The 13466-nt window shown below is 48.1% G+C and overlaps 1 protein-coding gene across 3 annotated transcripts in view; it reads right to left on the bottom strand.

The window, feature by feature from the left end:
* Window positions 1–13466, bottom strand: part of LOC147880521 (phenylalanyl-tRNA synthetase, putative / phenylalanine-tRNA ligase) — a 127885-nt gene that overhangs the window by 51448 nt on the left and 62971 nt on the right. For all 3 annotated transcript variants that reach the window (XR_015540559.1, XM_087370718.1, XM_087370717.1), the window contains exon 8: window positions 8252–8289. Coding sequence is in view for 2 of the 3 variants with exons in the window: in XM_087370718.1 (XP_087226844.1) it covers window positions 8252–8289 (38 nt within the window). In the remaining variant the exon portion in view is untranslated. The remainder of the gene's footprint in view (window positions 1–8251; window positions 8290–13466) is intronic.

Here is a 13466-nt window from a genome sequence, read left to right on the forward strand (position 1 = left end):
AACCTGCACACAAGCGCAGACACCAGGAATAGGCACAGGACACATGGCAGGTCAGCAGTCTGCCACATCAGCAAGTCAGCAGTCAGCAGGCTAGTCATGTGCCATGTTGGTCACACAACAGTAGTTGCAACAACAAGTCTCCTCAGCGGCAGACTCCACAGCATCCCCAGGATTTATTCTCATGTGGACACATCACCCACAGCCTTTACAGCATAACCTCAGCCATAATCCAATCAAGAAGTTAGAGGGAGAAAGATGGAGCTACTGTCCATGGACAGTTAAAGCTCAAAGAAGTCCAGTTTGATGTCTTCTTCAGTAGGCGTTGATTCAGCATAGACAACTGTGAAAGGCATTTCAGGGATCTGAGACAACTATAAACATTTCGCCCAGAATGAGTAGTTCCCAGTGTACATGTGGTCTCCTGCTTCGTGTATGGGTACAATGGAGGTAGTGCTCCAAGTAGATGCAAAGCCGTGACAAACAGCGTAGTTGATCTCCTGCCCATGTGTTAAATGCTCAGTCCGTAACCCCTCATGATCCTAAGCTATGCGGTTATGAACCCAACAGAGTGCAGCCCGTACAATCTATGTAGTAAACAAAACACATGTGGATGGCCTGGGCATGGACATATCAACGGTGTCTGAATTGGGATGTCATAAATTGAGCTCACATATGTGTGCCACACCTCTAGATTTGTGATGGGAATAGGCGGCTTCCCCTCAAATAGAAGCCCCCACCCAATGGTAGGTAGGGTCTCTCCCTCGAAAAGATCGTATAATCTCCTCCATCCTATGTGTGAGGAAGACCCGTCTCTTACGACATGTCAATCGTCGTGAGATCCGCTACGCCTCGTGTGTCGTCAAATGGCCCAAAGTGTAATCATCACTCTGCACTCGTCATCATACCAAGGGTTCCGAGACATCTTCCCATCTGGGACACGTGCTATGGATACATCGTGCAGAAGGATCTAGCGGCAACTTCCTGCACCACTGACAACGGTCTGAAGCATGGGTGACATATGCATTATCTCCAAGTAGATCCCGAAGCTCAAGAGCTAAGTGACTCACATAGACTGCATCAAGAGCCTAGTTAAAGTGGATCTAGACACGTATGGGTGTGAGAGGGGCTCTCCTTGTGACTGGCATGGTAGCCGAGATGTGTAAGGCCAGGTATGAGTGAGTGGTTGGCGCCGAGCAGGGGGCGGGGGGGGGGGGGGAGGGGAGGCACAACAAAGTCGTGTATCCATGATACAAAGGCCAGGGGACCCATATCATAATCCATTGTACTTTGTCCCACTAGATGGCCATCTCCCGAGTTCATTAATATAATCAAGCTGTGGATAGCTCCCATCTCAAGTAGATGTCGCCCATACCCTATCACATGTGGTGCATCTACTCAGTGTCTTACTATCCCAAGCTCTGCTGAATCTAGTTCCAGTGCTATGAGAGAGCACTGAAACTTTTGCTAAGAGGCCTAATAGTGGGAGACACCTCAATGGTAGATGCTAAATTCTTGTTCACCAAGATGGGATTAATTTCACATGTGAGAGATTGGAGAGTGGGCAAGGCGGATACTCAAACAAAACCACTCTTCAAGAAGCTTCAGATTGCCATGGATAGGTCTATCCTCATGAGCATACGGGCAACTTTGAAAGGGACTCGGATATACCTGGAATCCTGAATGATGACGTCACTCTCTTACAGCAAGAGCACAGGAGGGAGGGAATGGTACGTGTGATGGCAGCAAGAGAAGGAGGGACATGGGCTGTCTATAGGGACGGTAGAGTGATTATCCCAAAGAGAGTAGATAGGGAGGAGAAGGAAGATGGAGAGCTACGACAGTGTCGGGCCACTGGGATCAGCGCACTCGGTGGTTTGAGCATAGTAGTATGGAATTGCAATGGCATCCTTTGGTCCAATCCGGGAGGTTTCTCGGAGACCTACTCCGACGGAGACATGATCATCTATACTGAGACACACGACAGCCTAGCGAAGGGCTGCCCAGAGTGTCAGGATATACTTGGGATTCACTCATAGGAGCAAGATCAAGAGAGACAGTGGGATACAGTGCTCTGGAGGTGTAGCTGTCCTCTTCAGATCATGCTTGAGGCCATTCATATCTGTAGTACAGACAGAGGATAAAATCCAGCTCCCAGATACATATCTGTAGTACGGAGAGAGGATATGAATCCAGCTCTCGGATACACATTGCAATATGGTGTTTTTCCCCAGATACGTCATCCTATGCCCATAGGTCAATACAAAGGGACACAACCATATGAGACGATACATGATGACATCACAAAGTTCTCCAGGCAGGAAGATATCCTCCTCGGTGACTTCAATGAACGTACATGAGATACACAGGTGGTCTTGCTAGACTTTGAAACTGACTTACTGCCCTTGTCTTTTCCTCTTCCAAAGCTTTAGTGATGAATTCCTTCTTTGGGATTGTTGATCCACTGTTGTTCATTCAAGCATTTCCTCTTTTCTCTTGGTGAGATGTTGTGTAAATTCAGAGTGTTTGCAATTCATGGTAGCTCGCATGGCTGCCATCTCTTTCTTCAGAGCAGCATTTTCTGTTTGAGCACTTCCATGGCTTTGCAACTCCCTTCTGAGGTCACTCTCATATCCTTCACCTACTGTAGTTCAATTACCAATGCATGTACTTTATCTTGGAGGTTTGCCTTCTCAGTTTCCCATCCTACTTTCTCCTTTTCCCAATCCTCTCAATTTGCCTTCTCTTTCCTCCATTCTATGAGAAGCACAACACATCTAGATAGAAATGGAGAGAGAGAGAGAGAGAGAGAGAGAGAGAGAGAGCAAACCACACACAAACAAACTGGAGAGGAGAGAAAGAGACAAGAGTACAAGGGATCTCAAGACAAAACCCCACAACTACTGGGGGAAAACGCTGCTCAACAGTGCACAAACGGTGCTCCAAGAGATGCTCTACAAGTATTGGGACCTCCATTGGGCACCAGAAAGCCTGTTGGCAACGCATCTTGCCTTGTGCTACTAGAAGGCAGGAACAATCGATGTGATGGCCGCAAAACCTTCCTTCTGCTCACTAGTCCCCCTCACTGATCATTTGAGAACACTCCTGCCAATAATGACCTTTCTGGCCACAACGATTACATGTATTTGAGGCCTTTAGTGCTTCCCTTTCCTCATCTCTCACCTTCTTCCTTCCCTTCTGCTTAGCTGACAAATCCTTAGAGTGATTGTCATAGGTACGATATACAAATCTATCCTCCTGGTCAAACACCATCGGGACCAATTCCTCCCAAGTCAACGTATTCATCCTTCCACTGGTTATCAAGGACAAATAGAATGCAGAGTAGTGAGAAGATAGTTGGGACAGCAATGTTATGACCATGTGCCTCGGAAGATATCTGCTTCCCCACCAAGAGATCTCTTGCTGAAGTTTTTGTAACTTGTTGATGTGCTCCCATACCAAGGTAGACTCCGTGGGATCCAACAATCTCATATGGACTTCCAAGGAGACCCTCTTCAAGGGAGAGGTTCGATTGTACAAGGACACCAAATGCTCCCAGATACTTTTGGCCACCGTCATATGCTTCACGTGATTAATCCCCTGAGTAGTATAATTTAGAAATATGGACGACCTTACCCTTGCATCGACATGGTCCCATAGCTAAGACACGGTCTCGGCCTGCAGAATCCCTAGATTGGACGCAAGGAAATCATGCCTATCAAGTCCCACCAATATGAAGTCTACCAAATCATACGACTGTAGCAAGGACTTCATCATGACCCGCCAGACACCCTAATTGGGGCCATTCAATTAACGGTCAATCGCGAAGGTCGGCAAAACTGGAATTTCTGCCTTGCTCTCTGCCATCTCAGCCAAGGTAGACATGTCGAGAATCGAACTTGAAGAGACTGTGGATTGAAAGAAGGTAGAGAAGAGGAGTCACGGAAAAAAGGAGAGAAGAGCGCTGAAGAAGATGATGAAGAGGCTTGGCGACTAAGTACCTTCACACCGTTTCTGCCCCGAACCCTCAAGAACTCCTCCTTTCAGATCTGAAAACACCCTTCAAAGAAACCACGCCTTTGTTGTCACCCGTACAGTCCACACCTCTACACACTCCTCCAAACAGCAGCCCTAATCCTCCTCTTCCTTTGCTGGCTCAACCACGCCTCAGGTCTCTAGCCACCCGTAACTCTTATACCATGTGAGAAGTGCAGCGGATCTGGACAGAAACAGAGAGAAAGAGAGAGAGAAAGAAAGAAAGAAATAAATTTTATTAAAGTCTTCGGAAGACCGATGGGTCTATGAGACTGTGAGACACCTGATACAATGAGTTGTGGTAGTGGAGCTACTAAACGAGCATCCATACACAAACAAAACAAAACTGGAGAGGAGTGAAAGAGAAAAGAAAGACTGCAAGAGATCTCAGGACAACCCCACGACTGCTCGAAGAAAAATCTGCTTCACACTGCACAAAAGATGCTCCAAGAGATGCTCTACTAGTGTGGGGAGGGGGGCCCATATATAGGCAGCCATCCCCCCCCCTGGTCGGTTGGTACATATGGGCCGATTTTTGATGTAGATGAGCTGACCCCTGCTGTAGGTGAGCCGACCCCCTCTCCTGCCCATAATGGCTGGCACACAGCCCTATAAAGGGGCTGCCCCTGCCATGCACAGGCCGACTAGGCTGCCTCAGCTTCCTGTCCTATAAAGAGCTGCCATACAGCCAAATAGGGGCTGAACCTTTGTCCCTCTGCCTGACTGAACTGCTCCAAGGGGAGGTCGACCCCTCACCCCCTCATGGACCGCCACGCAGCCATATAGAGGGGGTGAACCCCTCCTACAAGGCCGACCAACAAAGCTAGGTGGCCGAGCAGCAGCTCCACCCACCTCAGCCTATAAAGGCCTCCTAAGGAACAAGTCTGCATCTCTAGGGGCAGCCACACAGGCTCCCAACACAGACCAGCAAGATGTGCCATAGCAGGTGCTGACCAAGATGGAACCCCGGATGGGAACTCCTCCAGTGAGCGGATCTGCCCTCAGCCCTACCCTGTTCTGCCCTCCGAGGGTGGGCACACCCATAATAATGGCCCTAACCTCTCACTGGGCGGGCACACCCACAAGCAAGGCCCTCTCTCCCTACCTAACCTAGCCATGTGACATCATGAGATGTTGACCTCCAACACATTCATCCTGCACTTTCCCCCATTGCTTCTTGATTTCATTGAGTGTCTTGTCGACGTGAGCTTTCTCAACCAGTAAAGCCATATTTGTGGCCTCCACGCTGTCAATCTTCTCGATTAGAGAAAGAAAGAAAGAAGTAGCCTCGTGGGCCTATGAGACAAAGTACAATCACAAAAGTAACTCATATAAGCCACTGTGGGCTGAAACAAGGGCTCACTAAGGCCCTTGCTGAGTACTAAGCAATAAGCTAAAACAAACGCAACAAAAACTAGTACTCAAACTCAAGGTCAAAAATACATAGCCCTATGCCAAGGTGGCTCTCCTATGAGCTGTGAAAATATCTCGTATCTGTGTCTACAAGGTCGTCTCTCTCGGCGGTGGGGGGTGTCGTCTCCATGATCTCTGTATCCAGTGGGCCATGTCGATAGTGACCCTCTGGTCGGGCGATCCCCTCCTAATATGGTTGTGATGGGATGGACCTCCATCATGCGTGCCATGGTCCATCTCTGCATCTTTAGTTGCGTCTCTCCACATCATTGTCTCATCCCACTGACCCACTCAGCCCTCCTGTCATCTATCTCCTCCTCCTCAATCCCACTATGTCTAGGAACAGACTCAAAAGTGTAAAAATCTGTAGCATGTTGCTGGGCTAGATCTAGCTTGGTCACACATGCCACTATCTCCTCCTGCTCTTTGATGCGGCGCAACAAGGTCTCTCTATGTTGTCACATCTCCATCAAATAGAGACCAATGCAGACCTGATCTTGGAAATGAATCAGCCACGCAAGAGATCCAAACCCGTGTCCCTCCTGAAATAAGCAATGGTATCTCCCTCAGATCGCATATCCCCCTCGGATCTCATACATACACGGCGAGTACACAAGAAGTGCTCCTCTATCTCCATCTCCTCCAAGAAGTGCAGCGGACATGAATGGAAGAGAGAGAGAGAGAGAGAGAGAGAGAGAGCACCTCACGCACACCCCACATTGAGAAGGAGAGAAAGAAGAGAAAGGCACAAGAGTGCTGCTCCAACTGGGGGAAAACCCTGCACAAACAGGCTGCTCGAGAGCTCAACCGGACAGCTCAACAACCATGACAAAAGGAGGCACAAGGAGTGGAAGGACTGCTCCTGCTGCCCACCAGGCACCGGAATGAGATGAGAGAAACACGAATGGGGGGGGCCTATATATAGCCCCCCAGCCTCCTAATCAGCTAGCACAGGGCAGGGTCGACCAGCCTGCTAATGTGGGCCGACCCACATCCCTGGGGACAACCCCTACAGCCCTACAAAGGGGGCTGTCCAGGCCCTCCAGCCGACCAGCATGTGTCCTATGGCCGACCCCTCCTGCCCTATAAACAGGGCTGAACCTCCAGCCTATATAGGGGCTCACACAAGCCAAGGTGGCCGACCTGCAGGTCAGCCCACCCTCTACTCTCCAGCCCTCTGCTAGGGCACCTATAACGGCAGCACCACAGGGCATACCTGCCCACACACCTCCGTACCCTGCCTGGGAACCTCCATGGCCTACGTGGCATCACATGGGCCAGCACAAGGCGCTGGAAAGTCACACTTGTCACGAACCTACTCTCGGGGGGGGGGGGGGGGGGACACCACAAGCTCTCACTCATCTACCCTAGCCTCACTCAATGGGCGGGCACACCCACAAGCAAGGCCCTCTCTCTAGGTGACATCAGGAGATGTTGACCTCTACCAGAGACATGCATCTGTCCAATGGCAATCCTCAAGGCATGAGACTCGTCTGTCCTCCAAGTACGAGGGTTTGATAATCACTCCATCCACCGACACTTTCACGAAATGATCACGGTAGAATCGGATCTTGGTGGGGAACTCCTAGTCCCCTCCCCCAAGTCCGCGACGTGTGGAGCTAGAGTAGGTCCAACCATATGGTACGGTTGATCTCATCCCATGGAATCATGTGGTCGAGAGCATCTAAGATGTACTGAAAGGCAGGGAGACGATCCATCTAGATGCCCTAGCTGCGAAACCATTTGGAGGAGGGAGACGATCCATCTGGATGCCCTGGCTGCGAAACGATTTGGATATGCAAGCATACCAAGCCATGGTAATTCCCCTCTTAGGTAGGCATATAGACGACTCTAGTGTGAATCTCAGTAGTCTCCCTCTCGATAAGGCCCAGACCCTGTGGAGATGGCATCAACTTGGAGCAGTGTCATGCCGAACTCTATCTACATGATCTGGTGGGGGGCTGAGGGCTTGCTCCGAATTATCCTGGATCCCATCGTCACCTGCAACCTCTCGAAACGCCGCCACTCAATTGCTGATAGATCACCCCCCCCAGAAGGGTGCTGCGTACATGGCCATCGGTCTCACTAACGTGTCAAATAGCCATCCCTCTGTGGGGGGTCCTAGAAATGTGCCCGAAAGCATAGTCTCTCTAGTCGAGCTAGAGCTCCCTGCCCTTGCATGAGTCATATATAGGGACCATTGCCTAGCCTATAACTTATTATTTGCAATCAAACGTGTTTGGTAAATTACCGTGCACCCAAACATTTGGACCTTTCAAAACGACAAACTTTTTTTTTATTGTTCCCATAAAAGAGGGCAAATTGCAATTTTGGGTCATTTTCGACATCAAAGAAGCCACCTATTGTACACCTCATGGAAGACTAATCCAATTGCCATCCATACAGGGACTCCAATCAAAGATTTGAAGAAAATGGACTGCCTCAACTTGCTAAAACTTTCTAGATCTGCAACTCTACCTACCAAAACTAGGAATGCTTTAAATGCAAAGGCATGCCTTAAATAACAAATTCGACCTTCCCATCACTAGTGCTGCTTCATGCAAACTTTTAGCTCACTATCAACAATCCAGAACTACCAACATTCCATCCACTTTGTGTGAAAGAAAACTATCAAATCACTACCTTTTGTACGTTCAGAACCATGGCATCTTAAAAGTTAGACAAGCTTAAAAGGTACATAATTACTGATTAGTTGACAATCCAGATTTAAACGAGTTCACGTCCAAACATAAGATAGAAATGATACTGAAAAAAATAACAAGTATCTTAGTGCAGATTGGATTACCCCATTTCTACAAAAATCTTCCGAAATTGAGCTCGCACCTGCATACCAATGTACACAGAACACAATAGTTCAGTAGGAATGTCAGACAGCATCAAACAGCCCAGAAAAATTTTCTTAAGACAGGAGATGAAAAGCCTTGCATTCTGAAGTGCCTTTTGGACAAGCCATATTTTTTCTCACTACCCACAATGATGATGCCAATGGGCATTCAACTGCTCTTCAAAGATGCCCTAATCTATCAAATATACATGTTTTCTAGGCTGGTGAGATCAGGCACTATGGAGCTTCGGGTTTCAAGTTACCATATAGGATGTGTTTTCATGTGCGAATGCCATAAGCGATCCAGGTGTATTGGACGAACGAAAAAATCTTCCCAGATAAGTCAATGGAGAGCGCAACACACTTGGATTTAAGTTCTGAATGCAATCCATTCTAGGATATCATTAAGTGCACAATCTAATCTATAAAGAAAAGTCTCTTCCTTGAGAAAAGAAAACTCACTCACTCCTATATGGAAATTCCACAAAATGAATACTCTTTGACCATCTCTGCATTGCAAAATCAAAGAGCCTCTGATCACATTAGCCTCTCACATCAAAAGAGTAAGCAGACCTCTCAAGCAGTAGAGCTGGCATAGTGGGGAAAGTTATTTGCTTATGGTGAGAATATTTTCATTACTCTAGAGTCGAGTAGCAGTTGGTAGCTATCTGTTGCTTTTGATTAGCTTACGATTCATCCAATAGCTCACACCTGCCAAGTACATAGCAATGGAAGCTATGAAGATGGCCACCTAAAAGAGTGCAACTGACCCTTGAAAGGACACAAAGTCTATCGAAGAGCACTAGCTATGTTTATTCATTTAAACATACATAAGGACCTTGCTTCATAAGCTGGCCATTCCCAAGTTCTAACATCTGTCAGCTACTGCGAAATCAATTGCTGGAATCTATCACCCATCCTACATCACTAGCCTACATCACTCCTAAACTTGGAACATCAAATCCAGTCTACTGCGAGTTCCTTCATTTATCCGAGCACAGTCTCTGCATAGGTTGTTGGAAAGGTCATCTCCCCATCTGTAAGCCCCCAAATGAGGACAGTACAAGCAGAACATGCCCAAAGAAGAGAGAGAGAGAGAGAATAGGATTGTACCTCGAGGGACCATCATGGCTGCAAAAGTTGGAGCATGTGGAAGAAGCAGATGGTGGGGACATAAGGCCCTGGATCTGGCTAGACAAAAGGCGAAACATGAACAGCAGCATGGCAGGTTAACCAGGAGCAAAGCCACCTACATAGAGGAGTCTTTGGCAAGGTATATGGGCAGGGTAATGACCTGCAGCAAGCACCTGCAGTAGGACTAGCACATGGCGCAAATAGATGGCGGGGAAGCCTGAAGGAGAGCCGACTAGTAGGTGGACTGGTAGGGCTCGTCAGAGCCAGCCTAGCAGGTCCGGTACATGGCTGGACTATGGGGGCTGGACCCCGCAATATATATGAGGGCATTTGTCCTAGTTTTGTGGGCCAAGAGACCCTTGTTTTAATCGGCTAGAGGGGGCAGGTTGACTGACCAGCAACTTCGCCATTTTGGGCCTGCTGGGTCTGAAGATTTACCAGCCCTTGGGGCCTATAAAAGAAGAGTCTATTCAATCATCACTTGCAGCAGCAAAGGAGCAGACAGGAGCAGCAGGAAGCCCTCCCTCACAGGAGGAAAAGGAGGCGGACATAGGGCTGCAGACTGAGCTCGAGGAGCTGCCCACCTAGGCTGGCTTCCGGGCAGCAAGATGGAAAGGATCTGGACATAGAGTCTACATACGCTTGAGATGGATCACACGGGCTCAGGTTCTAGAGATATCTAGCAGATAGTAGAAGTACATGGTGGTAAGATCAAAGGACCACAATCTGGTGGAACTTTCGATCCATCTCTTTTGTATTGTGTCCATAGCTTTGTACAGAAACATATTCTTTTGGTAGCTTCTATATTTGGCTGGATCATTGTCTATTTATGAGTCTGCACATCTATTTGAAGCACATAAGTTAAGAAGTTTATGATTCCATACCACACACACACCGTGTGAGCTCCTATCAGTCTTCCATTGTGCGTACCCTCTGTTGGTTGATTTCTAACATGGTATCAGAGCCCAAGTAGGAGGCTCACAAGTGTCGAAGCTTGAAGGCATGTGATTCCACACCCCACACACACTGTGTGAGCTCCTGGGCTATTCTATCAATCTTTCGTTGTGCGTACCCTCTGTTGGTTGATTTCTAACATGATATCAGAGCCCAAGTAGGAGGCTCACAAGTGTGGGAGCTTGAAGGCAAGTACCTTACTGAAGGACGATCCTAATTTAGAGGCTCTAGGGAATGGACTTCCACGACTGGAGGACTGTGCCCTTGTGAGAAGGAGGGTGACTCAGGTCAGTCAGGTGTTTGCATCGTTCTTGTCTACAAGCGGTTGAGTTTGCTTTTGATTTTGCAGCAGAGATGTCGATTTCAGGCCTCTTTAGTCCCTTCTCTCCCTTCCTCCTCAATCGAGTTCTTTCTTTCACCATCCCTAACTTTGGAGAGTCCGGGAAACTAGATGGGACTAATTATCCAATCTGGAAGGTGAAGATCTAGAGTCATTTGGTGGCTTGGAAACTGTGAAAACTCACAACATGAGCGGAGGCGAAGCCGGAGGATGTGATGGACAACAACGTGAGGATACTTATAGCAGTAGATGGAGAGGAACTCGAAGCATGGGAAGATAGAGATGCCCACACCCTACCATTGATCATAGGGACTACGGCGGACTTTGTGCTTCGTCACATCCAAATGACCGACATGTCAATAGGGACGTGGGCCATTTTGAAGGATCTATATGAGACAAATAATTCATCCTGGATCTTGCTTCTTTAGCATCAGCTCTACAACTTGGATATGGATGAGGGAGATTTGGTACATGACCACTTGATGAAGTTCAAGGTGATGAGGGATCAACTAGCATTGGTTGGTCAGAAGGTAGACTCCAGCCTTGATGGTGCTTCGGAGGCTACCACAGAGTTTCAAAAGCTTCGTTACAACTATGGCAGCAGGGCAGAGGACCAAACCTCTGACTTTTGAGGAGTTGGGTCTATTACTGCTCCGGGAAGAAGCTAGCGAGAAGCTCTACAATAACGACAAAAATGACAAGGCATTGCTTGCAAACGATACTACTCGCAAAGGAAAGGGCAAGCCTAACGGTGGAAAGCCCAAGAAGGATGACTCAAAAGATAACGAGGACACTTCCTAGAATAGGAAGCAAAAGAAAAAATGTTTCTATTGTGACATGCCAGGCAATTTTGCGAAGAATTGCAAAAAGAAGAAGGCGACTCAGAAGAACAAGGAGTCCGACTCATATTCAAATGGTGATACAAAAGCCAGAGCTAATGTGGTAATCGAAGAACTATTCTTGGTGACATCTCCAAGTGTTACTGAGGTTAGACATGCCGACCTACAAGCCACAGTGAAGATGTCTGACACTGAGATCTGGACCCACGAGGAGTCAGAGACCTTTGCGAAGGTGAAGGATGGCATGAAGTGCTTGAAATCTTCCAAGTGCGTGGTTGTTGCTACTGACACGAGGCATGGAGTGCCCTAGGGTTTCACGTTCAAGTGGTTGCTGTGATTAAGAAGGGGGCAGTACACGATTACACGGGGAATTGGTATGTGCCTCCATGAGATGCACGGTTTGCTTTCAAAGCAAGCACACAAGCAGTGCAATGTTCTGGTATGTATGTTGTTAAATTATATATTTATAGCATGCTGTGGAGACAATCTGCTCTTCATATGTCTCAAGTAATGCAAGATTGAAAGGAATGGGCCTTCTTCGAAGGAAGAAGATAAAGTGTGGGCGCTTCTTCAAATCTCTGACACAGATTGCTGGAAGGTGATTATGGACAAGGTGTACTGAAGCCAGAAGAGTACTTGCTTGAGAGCTCAGTGAGAATTCGTGGTCCAAGTTATCTGGAAATATTCTTGAAGTTTCAATTCTCGAGATGGTTCTTCTATTACGGACCTTTGGCGGTTCTTCTATTACGGACCTTGCCAAAGGAAGGACAGGTTGAAACAAATCTTGAGAGCATGGTGCTTGGAAGACTCGCAGTTGTTCATTCATTATGAGGGGGACAACTGAAAGATGGTGGCATCTGGATTACTCAAGTTCAAAGGCAAGAACGTTACTGAAGGTGGTGGTGCCATTTGGTACTACCTTGGATGGACCTGTGTACCAGGATGGTTTGCTCGTACAAGACCAAACCTGGAAGAGCAGAAGCCACTAGTTGAAAAGCCAGGAATCAAAATCGACACCGAATTGTTTCAAAGGGTTTCATCATGGGAGTTGCTAGGGCACGTCATTGATATGTTGGCATTGGGCCGAGATGTGTCGGTGAGAGGGGCTGTTGGAAAGGTCCCCTCCCCATTGGTAAACCCCCAAATGAGGAGAGCATGGGGAAGGGAGACCTAGGGCAGAACATGACCAAAGAAGACATAGAGAGAGAATAGGATTGTACTTGGAGGGACCATCATGGCTTCAACAGTTGGAGCCTGTGAAAGAAGCAGATGGCGGGAACATAAGGCCCTGGATCTGGCCAAACAAAAGGCGAAACAAGAACAGCAGCATGTCAGGGTTAACCAGAAGCAAAGTTACCTACATGGAGGAGTCTATGGCAAAATATATGGGCAGGGTAATGACCTGCAGCAGGCGCCTACAGTAGGACCAGCACATGGCGCATATAGATGGAAGGGAAGCTTGAAGGAGAGCCGACCAGTAGGTGGACTGGTAGGGCTGGTCAGAGCTAGCGAACCAGGTCAGCTACAGGGCTGGACTATGGGGGCGGGACCCCGCAATATAAAGGAGGGCATCTGCCCTAGTTTTTTGGGCCACGGGGCCCTTGTTTTGAGCCCCAGAAGGGGTGCATTTAATGGGCCACAGGGGGCAGGTTGACCGACCAGCAAGTCGGCCATTTTGGGCCTGCTGGGTCGGTAGATTTGCCAGCCCTTGGGGCCTATAAAAGGAGAGGCTTGATGCATCATTCAATCATCACTTACAGCAGCAGAGGAGCAGACAGGAGCAGCAGGAAGCCCTCCCTTAGACCTACGCACAGGAGGAGAAGGAGGTGGACATAGGTATAGGGGCTGAAGACTGAGCTCAAGGCGCTGCCCACCTAGGCTGGCTTTTGGACAGCAAGGTGGAAAGGAT

The sequence above is a fragment of the Dipteris shenzhenensis genome, chromosome 32 (assembly GCF_047967505.1).
Source record: "Dipteris shenzhenensis isolate YYH24624 ecotype China chromosome 32, Dip_SZ_1.0, whole genome shotgun sequence".
NCBI classification, from domain to species: Eukaryota; Viridiplantae; Streptophyta; class Polypodiopsida; order Gleicheniales; family Dipteridaceae; genus Dipteris; species Dipteris shenzhenensis.